Below are 23,315 nucleotides of genomic sequence, written 5' to 3' on the forward strand. Positions count from 1 at the left end.
TTCTTAAGATTGTGAGTTTTCATGAAATAGCAGCATCATTCAGAAAAGCTCACACTAGAATTAATTTGTTAGTCATAAAGGTGCCACAAGACTCTATTGTTTTGTTTTGTTTGTACACTTTCTAGTTTATAGGACTATTATAAAAAGCATGCATGCAACTTTCTATATAATTTTTTAATCATTGGAACAAAACAGCATGTATCAGGTCTGTTTTATTTTAAAATTTTATCATAGAATTATAGAATAATGAAGTTGGAAGGGGCCTATAAGACCATTGAGTACAACTCCCTGCTCAGTGCAGGAATACAAATCTAAGGACATCTGCCAGGTGGTTGTCCATATTTCTCTTCAATGCCTCCCAGTGTTGGAGCACTCACCACTAAAATGTGCATCATTAAAATTGTAGAACTAAAAATGATTATGTTTAAAAAACCATGCATAGAAAGAGTTCAAAGCTCTTCCAAAAAGAAGCTATGCTTCTTTTTTCCTACTTTGAAATAAATGATTGTGAGATTTAGTGAGATTAATGTCTAAGCCTCCATCTAAAGGCACTTTTCCAAAAACCAACTACTCAGTGGAAAATCCTTTCAAATCCTTTCCAAAATTTGTAAAGAAGAAGAAGACTTTCCATGCTGAAACTTCTCTTCTTGATCTGTTTGTGTGTGCATGTAGAGTAATTAGAAGCTACTTGAAACTAATTGAAAATGTCTGACCAGGAGGTTGACAGAAGTAATTAACTTTTCTTTGGGAAATGCCATAGCAGTATGCTTCTTCCACCAGAACCAACAGGGATAAAAATTAAACCAGCCCTCAGGAGGGACAAAGAAAACCCTGGAAAGTCAAAAGTTTTATCACTGAACCAATACAAGGCATTCTTTGAGTAGATTATGGCAAACACTGATGAGGATATCACTGAATTAAGTGCAAAATGACAGACGAACGATCCATCCTGAAGAAACCATTAGTCAGTGGGGAGAATATCCTAAACATGACTATTTATGGAAATTGTATGCATTGAAAAGAGTGTGTAATAAAAAATATACAAATGTTATGCAAGACGGAGGGAAAAGTCTCATAAACCAATATAGAACTTGCAGGGCAGGACAAAAATGCTGGTGGGATTCTTGGAAACAACATAAAACTCACGGATCACAATCACATTGTTTCCCTCTTTTAAGCCTCTGCATTTCCATCATTATTTTTCTTTCCTGAGGTTTTTGAAGACCACACAGTCAGCTGCTGTCCTTCCAGTAGCTACATCAATTGAAATCTTACTTAGTAAAATATTTTTGTAGTTTTCTGAAAGCTTTTCTTGATGTGATTGGCCAGTTCATTGGGGCTGTGTGATATGCTTAAACTTCCATTCTTCCTGCAATTGTTTTACCTTTCTGAAAATCCATCTGGGAATATATTTTTAAGATCTGCTTCTTGCCCATTTCAATCTATCTTCTGGTCTGGGTTTGGAATTAAAATTATCTTGGTCATCCTGTAGAATAATTCTGTCAAAGTACGGCTGTTGCACCCCGTTAATTGTCTTTGGACTCTCAGTGGCTATTCATCTGTTATCCATCTTAATAGTCTTAATAGTGCTGAAAGTTGGATGCAGTGCTTCTGCTCCTATTTGACAATTGAGAAATGGTGTTTTGGAGTTCCATACGGTTCTATCTCTTCTACCTCTTCAAAATCTACATGTGATTGCTGACAAGGATAATCTGGATTGATATACAATATGTTGCCTATATATCGGTAACACTCAACAGAATCTCTTTTTTTATATTTTTATCAAATCAGAGTTCTGAATCAGTGCCTGGATGTGATAGTATGGTGGGTGAGGGCCAATAACCTGAAACTCATCCAGACAAAATGGAGATGCAGACAGTGAGCTGCTATCTAGTTAAGTGGTATTAAGTCTGTTCTAGAGGTTTTTAATTCCCTCCTCCCACCTCTGAGGATATAATTTAGAAATATATATTGATCCAAATTTGCCACTAAAGGCAGAGGTGACTTCTGTGGCCTGGAGTGCTTTTATTAGTTTTGCTGTGTGTAATCTGTAATGATTTTTCAAAGAAAAAAAAATGCAGAGGAATAGCTATATTAAAGAGTTCCAGTGACACCAGTGCAAAGAGATAAATCTTTAACATACTGTAGGCTGAAATGCACTTCATCAGATACATGAATTATTGTCCTCAATTAGCTGATACATGTTTATGAAAGTTCAGGAAGAAGGATAGCACAGGAGGAAGTTGTTTCCGTATATACTATATGTCATGCCATCTCTCCCTTTTCATCCCTGCTCCTCCTTCACAGTGTACTCATGTTTATTCTGCCAACCAAAAAAAACATTATTTTTTATTTTATTTTTTATCGTGTTTTAATATTGCTGTTTATACTGTTGTTAGCCACCTAGAGTGGCCTGGTTGCCAGATGATGTGGGGTACAAACAAACAAACAAACAAACAAACAAACAAATAAATAAATAAATAAACAAATAAATAAACAAACAAACAAATAAATAAATAAATAAATAAATAAATAAATAAATAAATAAATAAATAAATAAATAAATAAAAGGTTATACGCCCGACAAAATAGGTTTTTATCTGTGAGGGTTTATGCTGTAATACGTAAATCATAAGGGCAACTTTTTGATTTTAATGTCATTTTTAGAAAAATAATAATTGGTTAGTTTTATGGTATCTGTCATACTGATAGATTTTAGTGCATGAAAAAAGTTGGAATAGTCTTGACTATCAGAAGTTGCTCTTGCCCAGGTACAGTTAAAACTGGGAGTTGTGTAAAAGCTAGTGCTGTTAGTAATGGCAGTAGAAGAGAGCAGCTTTGTATATCAGAAAATCTGGTTCACTGGCTTTAGCTTATTGATGAAACATGGTGTGGGGTACCAGAGTCATCCTAGAATCATCACTTAAAAAAATTTGGCAGGGCAAGGTTTGGAAGAGTCTCTGTGAGGCTCTGGAGTACAGCTGCCCTTTGAAATAGGTACACTAGGCTAGAAATACTAATGGGCAACTTTTCCCAAGTGGGGATAACTGCAAGCACCATGTGTCTGAAACTCCTTCTTCTGATGACTAATATTATTCTTGTCTCATTGTTGTTCATTGAATCCTTTCCTAAAAAGGAAAATCAAAACTGGTAGTTTTGTCAGAAAAATAATCTTTTAAATCTTTGTTTTCTGCCATCATTGTCGAGCTGGAAATCATGAAAACATAATTTTCTCTGTGATCATTTTGAAGATGTCCTCTTTCTGCCACCATCACACTGTATGAGAAGCAACCGTGTGGAAAATCAGTTGCTTTGGAATACTCCAGCAGATGTCATGGAATGTCATGCGGCTTTGTGCCAAAATTCTCTGCTAGTTTTTAGATCTGCAAACCACAGAAGCCTCACTGCCAACTTGATGCCTCTTTTCTCCTTACGATGCCTTTTTCTCCCCACCCCACCCCTGATGCTTTTTTTGCAGGGAACACTGTAAAATATAAAGTAAATTAAAAGCCAATTCCAGTGTGCTATATTGGATTCCATCTTCTCACACATAGTGCCCAGTCTCCTGGAAATTCTGTTGTTCTCATTTGAAACGGGAGCTGTTGGGACAGGACTATTTTGTTTTATAAAGCAGTTCTGATTCAAGCTTCAAAGAGCTTTCCCTGATATTGCTGTTTTATAATCATTGGAACAGACAGAGTAGGTTTAAAAAATGCTGATGCTTGTGCATCCAAACAGAATCCATCATTCTTAGTGCTTTTGCTATACCATTTCCCATCCTCTCAAGGCCCACTTCTCCTGACATGGGCAGGGTTCCAGGGTTATTCCAAACACATTTTTACTCTAAAATAGTTTGTGGTCTTTTTTAACAAAATGAATGTGCATCTGGCACTATTTAAACAGACACCTTGTGTAGATGGGCAACAGGAAAAGGGATCAAACAATAAATCTTCTTCCCTCAGATATGCTGACAGATTTTGCAGTGTTTCTAGTGCTGGTGCATTACTTCTTTGGTTGTGTGTTTGGGTAATGTAAGACTTCTATTTATATAATAAAAGGCTCCCTTGGGCCCAAACTAGACAGCCACCCAGAAGGAGGCATTATGGGGCAGTTCTGCAGTCAGCACTCTGCTCACAACCCGAGTTCAGTCTCGAAACGTTCAGGGAACCAGCTCAAGGTTGATTCAGTTTTCCATCTTTCTGAAAAATGAGTATCCGACTCACTGGTGGGGGGGGGGGCGGTGTGTAGCCTGCATAATTCAGTTATAAACCACCCAGAGAGTGCTTTAAGCATTATTGAATGGTATATAAGCAGCATACTTTACTTTTGTATTTCTGCCCTAAAAGTCAGCAGAAGGTGAAAAGCTGACTGACTGACTGTTCAGCAGCGATTTCTGATTCCTAGTTACTCAACAAAAGGGACAGCAAAACACCCTATCTCAAAGACTATTCAAATCCTGGGAGGGAGTTCCAGAGTCTGGGAGCAATGATAATGAAGGCCCTCACCAAACATGTGAGATAAAGTACTTGAGAATGGACTCAGTGCTTTCTTTCTGCTTCTCTGTTCTTTGATTAAGTGGAAGGAACAGACCTATGTTTTTAAAGGGTTTGGTTTTAGCTGGTTGTTTTTATAATATAAAGAACTTCTAATGCAATGGTAGAAGCTTCTTGTAAAAGCATAGGCAGTGGACTCCATTCTGAGGCTCCGTAATTATTATGTTTACACACTGTGGAAGGAACTTCCTCATAGCTCAGAAGTTGAGTGTTTAGTTCTAATTTGAGAAAAGCTTGCTAAGGCATTAGATGTTCGAGAGAAACTGAGCTAGTGTATATAAAGAGGTGGCCTGGAGTTCTGGATTGTTTTCATGCCCCTTTTAAAATGTCCTTTCCAGTTGTGTGGTAAAGTACTTCAGAATAGACAAAAGCTGAATTGGTGAATATAATCTTCATATGATTTTTTTAAATACATGAAGTCTTAGTGTATCCTTTTTTCCTTCATGCTAAACTTAAAAACTTTTCATGTCTTTTATTCAGAAGGGACTAGGTGACTTTCAGTGAAAATGCATTATCCATGGTTACCTAAAATATTGTTCTTTAAAGTCTAAGAGTAGCCTTGATCTCAAGTGTGTGCATGTGTGTTTTATGTTCCTACAAAGGCAGAGCTAAAGAGGAAGAGAGTATTTCTTAGTTCAGCTATCTGTCTTGGAAAACAAATAGGATTTGATTATTCATGGAGGAGTGCTTTCCTTGGGGAAAATGTAACAAGAAGTTTTTATTACATATTTAAGTGTTTTTATGAAGTATTTGCATGGTGGATATTTAAGCATCATATTCCACTAGATTAATTTTGAACTTTAAATATTTCTTGTTTCTATGTGTTTTTAAAGAATGTTTGTGCATTTGAAACCAGTTATGGCCTGCTATTCCTTCTTAGATGTTTTTTTTCCTGAGCGCAACCTTTGGGTGCTCTTTTTGATGTGTAGTGTGGTATAAAGCATGTTTGCTCAGATGTAAATCCCTTTTTAAAAATCTCCTTTAAATTGACCAGAATCTTACTATTTATGCCTGCTGGTCTAAATATAATAGCACAAATCTTAGCAATGAATTGCAGTAGTTAAGGAGTCAGTTCTTGTGTTTCTTGTCATACAACAGTCATGTCACTTGGCATATGACAAGTAGGGGTGTGCATGGTAAAAAAAATATTTTGTTTCAGGTTTTGGGGGCACTTTTCAATCATTTTTGTATTTTTTTGTATAGTGGTCCTCAAATTTTACACAGAAATGCTTTTTCAGGTACTGTAATTTGTTTAATCCATTCATATATTCTGACAAAAGTCCTAAAGAACCCATAAAAACTACTCCAGATAAGCAGAGTCAAGGCAACAGAGAATCAGTGTACTCCAAAAACAAGCAACGGTACAAGTGGAATAAAAGTCGTCATAGTCATCATGATTGTCATAGTCGTCACTATCTTAGAACTGCACAGCTGGAAGGGATCTTATGGATCATTGAGTCCAGCCCCTATCAAGGAGGCGCAATGGAGAATTGAACTCTGAACTTCTCACTCTGCAGCCAGATACCCAAACAACTAAGCTTTCTAGTAGTTATCATCAAACCTATGAAGGCACTAATTTATATTATCACATTGAAAACAACAGTATGAGTTCAGTACCACCCACCCAGCACAACAGAGGCACTCTGGGCCTGGGGAGCACAATAGAAAAAAGTCAAGGAAACAGCCAGATAATCAGGTACTGGCTGCCAGGTATGCAGAGATGCCTACTCACCAGAGCAATCAACAAGAACACAATGCCAAAACAAGAGGGAAATGCCCAAAGCTTTACCCAGCCAACCATGACCCACACAGTCTAGTGGCACACTGGCACAGTCCACCTTCCTAACCCACACACACCCATATAAAACATAAAACAGTTTCCCCAAACACACAAAAATATACAGTGGTGCCTCGCAAGACAAACTTAATTCATTCCGTGGTTAATGTTGTCTTGCGAAAAATTCGTCTTGCGAAATGAATTTTCCCATAGGAATGCGTTGAATCTAATGAATGCGTTCCTATGGGCAAAAAAAGTCAGAACAAAGTCAAATTTGGTTTACAAAGGGTTTATTAAGTGCTCTTTAAAGCCATACATATTGTGTTGATGATTTCAAAAATTTCAATAAAAAAACTTTAACTTTTTAATCATCATAGAAAAAAAATTCAAAAATCAGCAAACATGAGGCAGGAACATCTGCCTTCATTGAAACTGAACGGAAACATTCACTAACAGTCCTTGGATTGTGCAAAACTCTTCAGAAAGTGCATTTTCAAGGCATGTAAACATACGGAAACCAACAGTACAGAAACTTTTTACATTTCACATTTTAAAGTGAACAAGTGAGGCTGAAGTCTTCTCACAGAAAACATTTGTCTTACAAAGCATGGCCATATGAACATTCGTCTTGAGAGTCATCAACCCCATCGCGAAAACCATTCGTCTTGCAAGTTTTTCGTCCCTCGAGACATTTGTCTTGCAAGGCACCACTGTATACCTTTAACAGAATACTGTTGCTTTTTGACAGTAGCCTTTATGATGCTACTGGATAAAAATAATTCTTAGCGAATATGACAAACAAAGGGTGATAGAAATGTTATATAAAAGAAGCAACATGAAAGAAGCAAAATACTTTTGAGCCTCATGGCACAGTAGTTAAACTGCAGTATTGTGGCCAAAACTCTGCTCATAGACCACATTTAATCCCAGGTAGCTGGCTAGAAATTAACTCAGACTCTTTCCTTCTGAGACTGGTAAACCAGGTTGCTGGGGAGACAGTGTATATCCTGCATAATTAAATTGTAAACTGCCTGAAGAATGCTTTAAGCACCATGGGGTGATATATAAGCAGCACACTTTTGCTTTGCTTTGTAAACACAAATCATTCATGTTTAATACGCTTTCTTCCTGCACTTAATTTTGCCAAAAGACCAAAAACTTGCCAAAAGAACACAAAAGAAAGAAAAGAAAACCTCTTTCATGTTTAGGAGCCTTTCGTTAAAGCATGAAAGGCCCATCCCTGGTGACAAGACATAAAAACTTCAACTTCTTAACTGGCAACAATTTGCTACTGAGATTTTCCACTGTTGGATTTGTTCAGTGGGTTTAAGGAATATAATTCTGGCAGTGTATTCATGGTACAAAGACCAGTATGATGTGATTAATGCAACTTCCCCCATGAAAAGGCCTCCTGTGCAGGAAGCCTCACATTCTGCGCTTCCACCTCCTCCAGCTGTTCGAGACTGAGCAAGATCACAGAGGAATTCACCTTCTGTCTGTGGCAGATAACAGACTGGCTTTGGTTTCTGGCAGAGGGAAGTGATACAGCTGTTGACAACAGAAGGGGAATGATGGGGAGAGTAGATATACGCATAAATGCTTATTTTTGTGCATTGTTTTTTAATCTTGCCTTTTGGCTTAGGTGTTCTAGTTATCTTTGTCCTGCTGTCCCAGTTCTGCTTATCGGAAAGACAGCAGTGTAGGCACTTTGATTACTGCATTACCCCATCCACTCCACCCCCTTTCCTTGCAAGCCATAAGTCATGCTCAGCTAAAACTGAGTATAAGCCAGTGTAGGTATTTTTCCACTTCTTCCATCAACATCACTGTTGTCAATGTCGTTGCTGCTGCTACATGAAAAGGGAGGAATTATAGATGCTCTCAAAACATGTTGACCATGTTGCTGAGGAGTAGATAATGCCATATGGTACTTAAAAAAAACCAACTTCTGGGTAATGTGTGAACAGGGTTTTTGTTCTGTCCTACTTTTCACTATTTTTTTCTAAGTATAGTAAACATACATAGAAGTTGTTTGGGAGATGCTTTGTTGTATTTTCTGCACAATGACTTAGACAGATGCCATCTTCAGATGACCCTGCATATAACTGCTACCACAGAAGTGACTGCAGTGATGGAGAGAAATCTAGGCATCTGCCGGCTTGTATGACTGCATACATGGCCAGTTGTGGAATCTGCCATTCCAGTAGGCAACTGTAGGTTTCTGCCTCACTGCTGATGCTTCTACATTTGCAGTTATGAGCACAGTAAACTGAACAGAATACCAGCGTTATTTTTCAGTAAAATGCTACTTTTTTATTACTCCTATAACTATTTTTGAAATGTTATATATTTTATGTTTAACATTGTCTAAGCTACGTAGTTGTGTTTTGTATTGCAGACCAGTACTCTGTAGTAGAGATGGGTACTTACCACAGTTCAGTGCAGCTCGACGGATCAGGTCCAAAAGTATTGTGTAGGCACCTCAGAATCCAAACTCTGCCTCCTCCCGCAGGCACCCCATCAGAAGCAGCATCATGGTCTTCCCTGCCCCACCGCCTCTGAGTGGGGTGTCTGTGGGAGGAGGTAGAGTGCAGAATCCAGGGTGCCCGCACAGTGGCTGTGGACCTGATCTATCAAACCGCACTGAACCACAGTATGTGCCCATCCCTACTTCGTAGCATTCAGGCTACATTCTTAGACTGAAGAAAATAATGCCATACTTTTTACAAATCTCCACTGCAGTGGGAACCAACTGCAGTATTCTTGGATAACATTGCTACTTGATATCCTTTACACAGGGACCTTCAATATGCAAAGTACAGGCTGTGCACCACAGTGGATTGTGACATCTTCCTGCTTCAGGTAGTATTGTGGTGTGGTCAATGGTATAGTTGCTCCCCTAAGAAAAACCATGCTGGATCAGAGCAACAGTCTCTCTTGTCTAGCAGTCCTGTTCCCTTAAGGCCAATTAGGTGAGAATTCCACAAGCAGGATCTATCACAGGTGTTGTCTCAATTGGAAGTCTTTCTCCCTGATTGGGTGGAACAGCAAGTGCAGGCAGGTATGGCACCTGAAGCAGTTCTGTTCTCACCACAGTGCTCAGTTAGGAGGATAGGGCAATCCTGTATGTCAGTGTTTATGCCTTTAGGAGGTAACTTAGTATCTGTCGTCTCTGTCCAGCAACAGAAAACAAACTCTAACAAGCTCTTAAAAGACAGAATACAGTGGTGCCCCACTTGACGATTACCGCGCTTCATGACGAATCCGCTTTACAATGAGTCTTTTGTGATTGCCATTGCAATCGCAAAACAATGTTTAAATGGCAAAAATCCGCTTAACAATGATCGGTTCCCTGCTTCGGGAATCGATTTTTCGCTTAACGACAATCAAAAACGGCTGATTGTCGGGTTTTCAAAATTACTCCCTGCCGTGCAAAATGGCTCCCCGCTGTGTTCAGGATGGATTCCTCACTTTACAGGCATCGGAAAATGGCCGCACCATGGAGGATCTTCGCTGCACAATGAGGCATTTCGCCCATTGGAACGCATTGACCGGTTTTGAATGCATTTCAGTGGGTTTTTTACTTTTGCTTGACAACGATTTCGCCTAACAGCGATTTGAACGGAATGGATTATCGTCGTCAAGCGAGGCACCACTGTACTCTTTTAGAACATTGCTATTAGCCTTACCCTGAACCAGAAAGCTATATGTACATTTTGAAGTGTTTTTTCCCTGCATCTGAAATATTTTATGAAATGACAGCCACTGAAATATTTATGTTTTTTTTCTTATTACATAGTTGGAATTATTTTTAAAAACCATTTAAATGGTTCTTACTTTTTTTATTTCTTCTGTTAAATACAGATAAGATTTTTTTGAAATGGACAGGTAGTGCAGGGAGCATTTAGTTTGCCGGTTAAAGCATGAAGGGAGCATGCCATTTTGCACTCCATTTTGATAAGTAGATCATGTGCTTTCTCAAGAGCTTCTGGTGGGCTCGAGTACTTTATGCCAGACACCTTGCTACCCCAACCAAGATGAGTCATCCTCTTGTAGTGAATCAGTTTAAAAGCACTGTCCATATCTGAAAAGGAATACCGCCTTCCAACTGCTGTGAACAATTTTTGCAAAATTATAGTATTTGGAGGGAAACCATAACCCAGAAGCATCTGTGCAGTGTGAATCTGGGTTTATTTGAATGGCTGCTCCTCTGAACCATTTTCTCATTGGACACGTCAGGCCAGCATTTTGTGGAAAGCCCCACTGAGATAGTTGTGACTTAGATGACTACAGAATTGCACATTTGAAGAATACAAACATGAAATGAAAGAGAAGACCTTAGCTTCTTGATGTTTCCCTTGATAAGCCATGTTGCTGCTTCATACATAAAGAGCAGAAACAAATAAATAAATGAAATAAACCTGAGATCTTGCTCATGCAAGCATCACTATCCAGGAATAATCAGTCTGTAAATTCAATACTTTGGAAAAAAGCTAAATATTTCCTAAAAAGGACTTTTAAATGTGAGATAATGCACTTTTTTATCGTTTAATTTCAAAATCTCTTTTAATTCAATTGTAATCTGGTAATTTAATTTGTTCCATTGTGTTTTAGTATTATAATTTTTGTGCACCTTGATGTTTATCTTTAATCTTGTTGTGAACTGCCTTGAGTCCCAGTTTTGAGACAAAGTATTTTTATTCTAAGATTCATTTATTTAGAACACCCTGAATTGTTCATATGTCTTGATGAAACATTTTGGGTGCCAGGAATATGTCATCTCATGGGTACTTTTTCCTTTCTTTCTTGGATGTTTATGGTATCTTGCAGCAGACAATTTTCTATGACATCCAAATCAGGCAAACCTATGTACTTAAGAAGTTGAGATAGGATATGGATTCTGATTTATTGTTAGTAGCTATCCATAGTTTGCTTGAATCATTGTAAACTGTGCTTTTTGTGGACCAAAAAAATAGAAGGAGGGAATTGGTGTGCACAAGGGAAAAATAAACTTCCGGAGGGCTCTCTGCAGATAATGACAGATAAACCCTGCTGTCAGGTCTGTTATCAAAAGTCCTGGATAGTTTCTGCTGTTAAGAAGGCATATTCTTCTCATTATCCCAGCAAACATTTCATTCAGGTTAGGCACTGAAGTATGTACTGTAGTGTCTTGTTTTAGTATGTTGTGAAGGTGAATTAGGAACTGATTAAAAATGGGTTTTTCGGCCATTGGAAGTCACGCAAAGCAGCTTTGGAGTGTGCTAATAAGATAATGCACAGTGTTCTGATGAATACATTAGAAGAAAATCAGCTGCATTTGTGCATCTCATCAAGATCTAATGGGGATTCTTCATTAGCAAGTCTGGATATAAATGGAAAGGAACATATTATGTGCTCATTGGGAATTGTGAAGGCATTGCTCATTTCCAGGATATTTGAGAAGTATGTTTCTTTTTAAATCGTAAATGAATATTAATTTTTTTAAATAAACACTGTTACAGTAAATGTAATTTTCCTTACTGTTAGAGAATATCAAAGTTTTAGCTAATAGAAGCTTGACTCAGCCTTCCATCCTTCCAAGGTTGGTAAAAATGAGTATCCAGCTCTCGGGGGGGGGGGGGGGGAGGGGGATGTGTTGTTTGCAGATTTCTGTTGTGAATTGCCCAGAAAGTGCTTTAGCACTCTGGGGCAGTATATAAGCTGAAAGAACAACAACAATTACAGAGCTCATTGCTAAGAATATTCCAATTGAATTTGAAATGTGCTCCACTTCTGTTAAATAGATAGGGGGGAAGCCATTTTGGCCACTGCATAACAATGGCTCTGGTACAATGTATTCAGTTTTTCTGCTTTATACAGTAGTAACACTCTCAAAGTCAGTAATTAAAAAATTAAAAAGGAGGATTCTAATGTTACTAACTTTGGCATTTTAGCTGAAATAATGTAAAATTTGTTACCGCTGAACTCTTAAAGAGTGTGTGAAAAGAGTTCAGCCTCATAGTAAGTACATAGCTAAGGGTCAGCTTGCCCACTATAAATTGACATTTTGAACTGTCATAAAACTGTCATTCTTTTTTTCACAAAAAGCAGATAGACACGAGGAGGCAGGGAGAGAGAAAGTATACCCTTTCCTTTCAGTGCTGTTTTCTGTCTGAAAATTAGTGTCCAGCACCCTTCATCCAAGAAGACAGGTTTCTTGTTTGCAACAAATAGTGTATGTGGGGTGTGTGTGTGGATTAGTGACATCTAGGAGCAAAGTGATGCAGGTAAGAAAGGTTTTGTTCCTGGTTGCCTGTAGTTCCCCTCCAGGTTTGAGGGCCCTGCAGCTTTTCTCTGTGACAGGTATTTATCATTGTAAGGGACGTGGTGGAGGGAAAAAAAGCACATGTGGGCAATGACACTCTATCCTCCCCCCCCCCAATTTGGCTTTGAAACAAGATGTGTGATAGCATGTGCCAGGTTTTCTAGTTAATTAGTGCTTTTGGGAGACTTTCAGCAGCAGGGAAAGGAAGCATGTCATGGGCCTGCCAGATAGGAAGGCGCATGTTACCTGGCAGCTCCTGTGCTGTCCAGAGTCCACATGTGAACTGCAGCCTGCACATTTCACTACTGCAAAATATACTTTGATTCTAACAGATATACTAACAAGGCAAGAATCTGAAGATGGGTACTGATCTCTTCCTTTCCCCATTCCCCCTTCCACTCATAACCCAGAACATATTTGAGTTCTGAAAGTTCAAAGTATTGGCACAGGATGGCCAGAAAAATGAAGGGGGAGGCTTCTATTCCTGTAATAGCTTTGTGGAAGAGGAAATTTCAGCAGGTGTAGCTGCGTGAGAACCTACATCTGTTGAAATCTTCTCTACATATTTATTAAAGCTACAAGATTTAGATATACCCTATGGTCATTAGCCTAGTTAAGATTTTAAAATCCTATCCTTGTGGCTCCTACTGTATTAGCAACTCTAATTTGTAAATCAAATTGTGTAATCCAAGAGGGTTGAATCCTGTCCTACTGTCTATGTGGGGATCACAATAATTTTCTTTTCCAAAGCTATAATAATTATCCCAGTAGGTGTTTTCAACAAAATGGTTCCCAACTCTCATTAAAACTTTGAATGTTTCAAGACTGTGCACTAAAGGGTGCCTTTAAAGAAGAAACAAAAACCAAGGACTTTGTAGTCGTTTGTAATTTCAAGTAATTTTGTAATTTCAAGTAAGAGTGATAAATCTGGATTATGGCTACATAATAACCAGTTCCAAAGAAGAATGGAACATATGAAGGGAAGATAAAATATGACAGCTCTTTTATGATTATTGCAAATTAAATCATAGCAATGATGATAATGGTGTTTATTATCATCAGAAGTTCTTCTAGCAAAAACTGATTTTACCTGGCTGTGCCTCTCCTGATTTTATGTATTGTTTTCATATGGATGAAGGGTTCTGCATAAATGGTGTCAGTGTCAGTCTCTGTGGAAGTGAATCCAGAGGACTTAGTTTTATTCCTATTCTCTTCCAGTTTGAAAGGCATGACCCTGTCAATGGCAGAATCACAGAACGTCAGTTTGGTAGTATGCTGCTAGCGTACAGCGGAGTACAATCCAAAAAGCTGACTCTCATGCTAAAGCAACTCAAGAAGCATTTTCAGGATGGAGAGGTGAGTAGTATTTTCATGAACAAAATGGAGAGAGGGGCTGTTTCTTGTGGAGATTAAATAATGTTTGGCTAGTTGTAGAGTGGCATCCATGAGATAATTAATTCTTTGGACTGCCATTATTTGCAAATGCTATGTCGGAAGAATCTTTGGCCTGCACCATTCAAACTGAGAGATAAAAACATGAGGCATTCAGAGCCCACCTTTATGACTCTCTCTCTCTCTCTCTCTCTCTCTCTCTGTGTGTGTGTGTGTGTGTGTGTGTGCTGCTCTTTTGCCTGAATTAACCAGGGAAAGATGTATAACCACTGATGTGACCTTGAATTAATTGTCCATTATGCCTGGGTAATTTGTCATTTATGTATTATGAATTTATGTGGGGGAAATAAATTACAGAAACTTGAGCTCATAATTTTAAGGGGAAAAGAGTTTGTAGCTGCTGTAGAAATTACTGTGTGCTAAGAGACCATGAATGAAAAAACCCACTTAAAGTGAAATTACTTCTTTTTATCAGGTATGATAGAGCATAAGCATGATGTCTGTTTTTTTCTTGAGACAGTAGTTCTCCTCCTCTAATTATCCAATATTGGCATACAACAACTGAGTCAAAATGTGAACTAGTTAAGAACTTCTGTTACAAGCAAGGTTCCCTCTATACTGCATGGCTGCGCAAGTGCATATGTCTCCACCCCCCCCCCCCTCCACACAGCTTTCCTCCTCCACTGTGCACCCACAGCGAGCATTTTCAGTCCCTTTGGTTCTGGTCACAGTGGAACCCCGCATTGGGGGCGGAATCGTGTGAGAGGGGCAGAGTCACACCTTTCCGATGATGATTAATAACCTCATTATCCAGACAGTTTTTTCCCAGTTCGGTGACATACTATGCTTATCATAACTTATACAGTGTGCCCTCCTAAACACATTAATAGTGTCACTAAATGAAGGCGAGGTTATGCTTGCTGCTTCTCACATGAGTACCTGAATAACAAGTACCTAATCCTGTTGGGCAGCTTTCAGTGGTGAAGACTTTTCTACCCATAAGGGCTGAAAATTAGAGAGAACCTTATTGATTTTTTTTATTGCTTTAATCCAGTTCTAGGTAGAGAAGATATTGAGTTAGGAGCTCCATTTCTATTCTTCCTTCTGTATTCCCAATCAAGGTTTCTCTCTCTCTCTCTCTCTCTCTCTCTCTCTCTCTCTCTCCCCCCCCCCCCTCTCTCTCCATACACTGGGAAAAAAGTGTGAGGTTCTGGTGAAAAAGTGAAGAAAGTCCAAACATAAATAGATTATTAAAAATACAGAATTGCTGTGGAGATTTTGGGAACAAATAAGGGCAGAGCATCATAGTGATGTAGTAATGTAGTTTTGCCAAATGAATAGCAGAGAAGGGATCAGTCGTGACTTTAAAACTGAGCAAAATCAACCAGTTTGTTTTATTTCTTTTTCTGGAGGCACTCAGCAACTCAAATGCATGACAGAAAGCAGTAGATAGCACTGGGGTTGGGATTGTTGGGGCAAATAGTACGGACGTTTGTGAAAAGAATAATGAGAGGGAGTATCTGGAAATAAAAACTGCAGAGTCTAGGACAGGGATGGCAACTTTTGTTCCTATTAGATGTTGTCAGTTTGTAATTCCCATCATCCTTCACTATTTGCCATGTTAGTTGTAGCTGAAATTATCAGGTATATTAGCAAGTCTTTGGGTTCAAGTCCAAGTCATTGGGTCCAAGTCCCAAGTCTCAAGTCCTTGCCTGGGAAATTCTGGGAGTTGTAGTCCCAGAAGACCCCAAGCCACTGGTAAGGTCCCCCCAGCACTGTCCCTCAGCTGGGCTCTTGACCTTCTGAAGAGCCCCTGGCTCGCTCCTCCCTGGCCTTTCCTGAGGTGGGCTCCTTCTCCCCTGCTAGGCTATGAGGAAGCTCAGCAACCAGTTGGCTGGTAGGAGCCACAAAAGGAGGTGGGCCTACAGTGCCAGCATGATGGCGGCTGCAGCGACCTTGGGCTCAGCAACAGACTTGGCCTCCAGCCAGGCACCAATGCTGCACTCATGCCTTCTGGGCCACTTGGGCGGCCTCCTGGTGACAGTGGCAACCAGACAGCCCACATGGAGGTGCTGCTTTTCCCATCACCGTTACCTCCTCTGCTTGCGGTATCTGAGGAGGGAAGCACTGCAGCTGCTGAGGCCATCAGCAGCTACACCTTGGAGGGCACTTCACCCTCCCTTCCTGTTTGCTGCCATTTGCCTGCCCCTCTCCCATAGGGGTCCATTAAAAGAACAGGGACTTGAAAATGCGACTTGGAAAAATAGGTCTGAATCATGAGTCGAGCTAGAGTCATTGAAAAAAACAAACAAACAAGTCGAGTCTGAGTCAAGACGCCAATGAAACTTAAGTCAGACTTGGCAATGCATTGTGAGTCAAAAGTTCCCATCTTTGGATGTTACAGTGTATCCTAGTCTAAAGCAGTCACAGACTGGCCACACAATCAAGGGAGTGGACAGAAGTTCCAAAGGTAATCACAAGGAGAGTTTCAACAAAAGCCATTGCACTGATGGACTGCAGGCCATGTAAGGATCAAGAGGTGGAGTGGAGAGAAAACAAAGGGCTACATCCAGAATTAGTTCTACCTATAGGTCTAGTGCAATCAATGTGATGAAAAATTTTGTTCATTTTAGTGATTCTTCTCTAGGCAGGATTAACACTGGATTTCTCCCAAATGCTGCTGTGCTGGAAGTGGCAAGGGGGAATTATTCAATGGAAAGATCCCAGACAGTATAGTTCTTGGGGGAAAACAAGAGAAAATTCAGGCTTGATTTGTTCTGGGACCCACTTTTGCATCTTCGTGGCAGTTCAAGGTATCCGCAAAGCATTCCTTCAGCACCATATTTGAAATGAATCAATTTCCCCCCTCAGTTTTCTTCACTGTCCAGCTTTCACACCTGTGCATAGTACAGGCATTTCAGTAGTAACATGTTTTTGGACTTTTAGTGCTTCTCTTTTAATGTGTTGTTGCTGGTGGTTTTGACAGCTTTATACTGTGATTGGTTTTATCAGGCTTGATTCCTGTTTTACTTTTTATTGTCCCTTCCCCCACCCCACCCCCGGAGAACATTGTTGCTGAGTGGTGTACAAATACTTTAAAGAAATAGAATTGTCACAGCAGTGGAGAACAAAGCAAATTCAAAGTTTGTGCTTGAACTGAAATTTGGAAACAAATGTGGGAGGTAGATCAATGAAGTTACAAACATAAATATTGACATCAGTAGCAACGCAGTGTTTTGCATATTCACTGAAATGTAAGCCCAGTTATAATCAATAAAGATTATAGATTATAACTGGACTTACATTTCAGTGAATATGCAGTAAAGATTATTTCCAAGAAAAAATGTACAGAGAATTAAACAAAAGGTTTGAAATTTGGCCAAAATGGTAGTTTTAACAGAGGCTTGTTTCAGGATAGCCTCTCTCATCTCCTGCAAGGTAAATTGAAGGTCAGCCAAGGAATCTTTGCATGCTGCATAATTCTACGATAAATATTTTACCCCACTTTAAAAGGACCAAAGGCGGCTAACATCATTAATAGACAGTATTAATGCTAACAGCAGTGTGTATGCAAATAGTAAAAAGGATCAAATACCATACTAAAAAACTTAAGCAACACCAGAACACATACAAAGCAATAAGGTACAACAATCCATTAAAAACCCCCACTCAGGCAACCAGTCACTCAGGAAAAGCCTGCCTGAAGAAAAAGATCTTCACCTGCTTGCAGAAGGATGGTGAAGGTGGGGCCATCCTAGCCCCCTGTGTGAGGGAGTTCCAAAGACATGGAGTAGCAACACAAAAGACCCACTCCCATGTGCCCACCAAATGCACCTGTGAAGGTGACATGAATGAATGAATGAATGAATGAATGAATGAATGAATGAATGAATGAATGAATAAACAAACAAACAAACAAACAAACAAACAAACAAATAAATAAATAAATAAATAAATAAATAAATAAATAAATAAATAAATAAGGGAGATACTGTACAGTCATTTAGATATCTTTATAGTGCCAACACTTTGAATTCAACCCAGAAACGACTCAGCAGCCATTGGAGCTGTTGTAACAGGTTATGTTATAGGATACTCGCTCAATTTATCTTTCATTAACCAGCATTGTCCACTGTGATTGCCCTGGATGGATTAATGGCTGCCTGTTCAGCAACGCCAGATTTGTTGGGCATGATCTTTTCCCTCATTCCTGAGCTTGTTCATTGCTTGTGAACTTTTTCTTAAAGAATCCCTAGCACAAAGATTCAAAAATCACCTAGGCAACCCAATCAAACACCGCTAAGCCACATATACATTGCACTTCCTCTAATTAAACCTGTGTCTTGCTTCATCATTACATGCCATGTGGAGTTAAAACATTCAAAATGTTTGTAAGAAAAAGTGTTGCACAAAGACGGGATATAAATCTCCTTTCTATTAATTAGTTCCTTATTAAAACAGGGACATGGTGGCGCTGCAGGTTAAACTGCAGAAGCCTCTGTGTTGCAAGGTCAGAAGACCAGCAGTCATAAGATAGAATCCATGTGACGGAGTGAGCTCCCGTCACTTGTCCCAGCTCCTGCCAACCTAGCAGTTCAAAAGCATGTAAATGTGAGTAGATAGTTACCACCATGGTGGGAAGGTAACAGCATTCCGTGTCTAGTCGTGCTGGGTTGTGACCACAGAAACTGTCTACGGACAAACGCTGGCTCTGCGGCTTGGAAACGGGGATGAGCACCACCCCCTAGAGTAGGACACAACTGGACTAAATGTCAGGGGGAACCTTTACCTTTACCTTAAAATATCTTGGGTCACAGCTACATTGCTTAAATGACTGCTAGCGTAAGCTGTATTTACAGAATAGATGCAGATGCTCACAGAGAGGTTTTCGGACTGCCCTCTGGAACTAGGAGAAGCTAATGATACCTGAAATATATTCTTCATTGCAGCTCTAAGCTTGAATGGTTTTTTATGGAAATCTTTATGGTAAAAATGTGCCTGTCTAAACAGGAGCTAACCAACCTTCCTGGAAGCGTCTTAGTTTCACTGAGGAATTTAGTTCTTGAGAAGGTTCACTTGGCTTTATGATGCCAATAAAACTTTTCTTCAGCAACCCTGGCACTTCACTGGAACATTGGTTCCTTATTAGCTTGTAAGAAGGTCTCCTCTTGTTTTCCTTTTGGGGCATTTCACTGGCCACTGTAGGAACAGCTTGTTGGACTAGCTTGGCCTTTTTGTCTGATCCAGCAGGGCTCTTCTTTTGTTTCTTGGGGCTGGGTGTTATGCTTGGGGCTCTGACTAGTTATTAATTTAATTTGGTTAGCAATCACACCTTGAGGTGGCTAAGGGGTGGATTTTGATTTTCATAAGGATTACATATTTGTGAGAACTTTTTATCCGTTGCTATTTGCGTCGGGTGCAGGGCTTTCACCGGGAGGGGCAAGGGGTCTGGTTTTCATCGTAGCACATGTAAAAGAAAGTAACGTTTGCTTTATGCCTGAATCCACGTAGGACCAAATGGGTAGTGACAGCATATGTAATGCAAAGATTTAGAAAAGAGTCTCACCAGTGCAAATGTTTTCAGTTGAACGCAGTTACTAGTGTGGAGTACTTTATGGTACATAAAGTACTCCACACTACTTTATGTATGTAGTGTGGAGATTTTCACACTACGCACCTAAAGCTCTGAGTGATTTGTGGGTGGGGTTGGGGACTCAGGTGGCTGGTTGTACATGCACTCTTTTGCCCCAGGACCCATTTAACCAGCTGTGCCAGATTCAGATATAAAACCTGAATCAGGCTCTTGGCTAGCCAAGCTTTCTCTGCCTCGGAGTTTGTACTGTGTGTCAGTGTTGCCCAAACAATGTTGTGCCATAAACAGGATATCCAGGGTAGAATTCATGGGTGAAAGAGAGGAATTGAGAGAACTGACTCTGTCATCTCTGATCCTTAACTTTAGTTAGAAGTTAAAGTTAATGAGAAGGTTCATAGTATCCCCGCATTGTCACCAGTTTGCAGGGATAATGCAGAGTTTGCTGTGCTCACTAAAAACTTCTTGCATGGTTTTCCAAGGTGGAAGAATCATTAACTGCTGAAGGTTCTGTAGTGGAGAAGGCCATTGCATTATTAGCAACCTTTGGAACAAATTGTCCTTGAGGATGGAGTTTAGCACAGCCAAAAGGGATGCAAGGGCGGTAATTTGTGTTTACCACCACACAGCAAACTTTTGACAGCTCTCCGCAGAGAGTTATTCTGTAACTAATTAAATTAGAAGAAACACCTATTACAGATAGTGCTTTCTCACTTCCAGTCCTTGTCATTCCTGCTTGTCATTAGGATTCATTTGTCCATGCAAAACATGTTTCTGTTTTCCTCTGCCTGACTGAGACATGTGTCTACAAAATGGTAGTTCAGCCCAACATATGTCATGTTTTGCTTCCCCCCATTGTTAAAACATAGTACAAATGAAAAAAACTCAAATTTGGCCCTGTACAATTTGACAAAAGCTCTTATATGGCCTAGTACCAGCAACATGAAGGCACATTTTGCAGTGAATCAGATAATTTGCTATACAACACAGTGTATTCAGTGTATCTGTCAAATATCTGTGGTTTTTATTAATACTTTGGACACTTGTGTTTCCCTCCTGCAAGGTGAGGTGATGATTCTTAAAAGGGATGTATAACTCCATTGAATAGGCAAAAAAATTTCCCCTCTGATTTTGGAAAGCAAGTATGGGTGGAACTAGACAGTTGATGACAAATTGAAGGTTCATAATTTCAGGTTTGCCTCCAGTAAGCAACATAATTCTCTGCCTGCCTAACACTTTGCCATTGTAACTTTTCTCCTTACCTGCTTTTTCTTGCTCTCCCAAGAATACACTTAGGTACAGTAGGATAGCTGGACCTATTGGTCTTAAAGTGGTCTTCAGGTCTAATGTCCTTTTCTTGACTTTCTGACTGAGATAATAGCAATCTTGCATACTTTCAAACACCGGGTATCAGTGAGAGGTGGGCTTTTAGGACTGAAAGGGATTTTCCTTTCTCACTAACCTATTGGTAAAGTTCTTTTTTCCACCTCTGGCTTGCCCCACCTGTCTTCCTGTTTGTTTGCATTGCTTCCTTTGTTTATTAATCTCTCTCCTCTTTCCTGATTTTTAAGTATGCAAGAAGCATAAAGGGGACTTTCACATGTGTAGAGACTCAATTTTTCTTATTTTTCTACTGCTGGTAATTATAGGCAGCAACTGTAAGTAAAGATGACTTTCTCCCCACTTAAAATGCTTCCAGAGTGACATTTAACATATAAAGTGCTAGTTTCTAAGAAAAGTAGTGGACTACTGAGAATTAAGATGTTCTCCCATGTTTTTTCTGTTGTTTGTACCTGATACTCAGCTAACTGTAAAAGGAATTAAATTAACCAATTTCTCCAATACACTTAAGTATAGCAAGCTAGCCCTACTCCATTTGGATTCCCTCCTACTCATTCTCCTATGTGGGGCTCAGAACTATTACCCCAAAGTCCTGCCCTCCCAACATCAATTCCTAAAAACAGGTGTGGGTGTCAAGCTGAATAGAGGTGTTGCAGAGGGAAAATAATAGGTGATGACAATAAAGCACTGGCTTCTTCCTACCCCTTTCTGCATGTTAGGTATGTATGCTACATGTTGTATTTCAATTACCATTTTATTCACCATTTCCCTCAAGTCTTTTTATGACAGTATAAAAGTGATCTGTAAATATAGTGAGCCACTAAAATTCGGATGAAACAATTCAACATAACAGAAACTGCAGTAAATAAAAATTTAAAAGCAGAGTAGCCATGAAGTTTTTCCGCATAAAAAGGTTTGATTTACATTGCATTTTTCAGTGCACAGTGCTGCTTACCATTCTAATGTAATTTCTATTAATTAATAAACATAGTATTTCAAATAAGTTCATCAACTGGCATTGTTCTTTCCGTCACCAATTTATAGCATTATAACCAATTTATAGCACTTGGGTTTTGCTACAGAGCATGCAGTAGGCAAGTCCCTAGCACAAGCATTTTTTTCCGTCATTGATTCCATAATCTCGCCTGGAGGCATCCTCTTCTTATGCTATGATTGAGCACATCTGAAAGAGGACAGGCAGTTGTCTTTCTAACATTTTCCTTCAAGGTCTGGTGTTATACTGGGCATGTCAATGCAGTAGCAGGGGCTGGCAGCAGCTCCTATCTACTTGTCTCCTGGGTCCCAGAAATCCACTCATCCATCTCACACCCTACATTGAAGTGAATTAATGTCACAGAATTTTTGCGATCAGCCAGAGGAAGTGACAGTATGAGTACTTTGGAAGAAATGTAGAGGTCAAACCTCTCTATTTCACAGCTCACTAGATTATTTTATGATAGTGCCTTCTTTCCTACAGGGCATTTATTTCTTCTGATTCAAGTTGCAGTGCCTAGAATCATGCAGTTAGATGGACCACTTGGCTGAAGGACCATCCTCACATCCTCCCTCTCATAGACGTTTTTTGCAATTGAGATCTCAGTTTGTTAAAGGGACTATGGACACATTCCATTAAGGTTCTTGCAGACTAATCATTCTGAGTTATTAAAAATATGCTCACCGCACAAAAAGGTGCAACAACCCTTTATTTTAAGAGGACGGCCTCAAGATTGTTATAAAGTTCTTCTTTTTTAGGGCGGGGTGTCTTGTTTCTCTCAGAGGCAGTTTTTAAGGAGTTTGCAGACAAGAAAGAAGATCTTTGTCTACACTTGTGGAATTCAGTGGCTACAAGCCCTCTATATGTGGAGGGTTGCCAGGGTTTGTGAAGAAAAAAATAAGACACTTGCCTACACCTGGAGTTTTGAGTTGTGTTCTGTCTCTGTCTCTGGCCCTGCCTATTTCAGCTACATAAGAGGAGGCCATAAATAATTGATATTTTGCCCTGTTTTATAATCTGGAGGTATTTTGATTTTTAACATTACTTCACTCTCTTATCTGTTCCTCCATCAATTTGTTGAAAGTCTTCTCATGCAAAAGCAAAACTGAAGTACAGTGGTGCCTCGCCTAGCGATTGCTCCGCTTTGCGACGAAATCGCTTAGCGACGCTGTTTTTGCGATTGCAAAAGCGATCACTTTGCGATGTTCCCTATGGGGTATTTTCGCTTTGTGATGATCGGTTCCCTGTGATCATCGCAAAGCGCCCATTTTCGCACAGCTGATCGGCGGTTTCAAAATGGCCACCGGGTAAACAAAATGACCGCCCACTGTTTTCTGGGACGGATTCCTCGCTTTAGAGGCAGC

The 23,315-nt window shown here is 39.6% G+C and overlaps 1 protein-coding gene across 2 annotated transcripts in view; it reads left to right on the top strand.

The window, feature by feature from the left end:
* Positions 1–23,315, top strand: part of MICU1 (mitochondrial calcium uptake 1) — a 184,626-nt gene that overhangs the window by 123,790 nt on the left and 37,521 nt on the right. For both annotated transcript variants that reach the window (XM_020783150.3, XM_078391364.1), the window contains one exon: positions 13,853–13,990. In XM_020783150.3, coding sequence (XP_020638809.3) covers positions 13,853–13,990 — 138 coding nt within the window. The remainder of the gene's footprint in view (positions 1–13,852; positions 13,991–23,315) is intronic.

Source organism: Pogona vitticeps, chromosome 3 (assembly GCF_051106095.1).
Source record: "Pogona vitticeps strain Pit_001003342236 chromosome 3, PviZW2.1, whole genome shotgun sequence".
In the NCBI taxonomy this organism is placed as follows: Eukaryota; Metazoa; Chordata; class Lepidosauria; order Squamata; family Agamidae; genus Pogona; species Pogona vitticeps.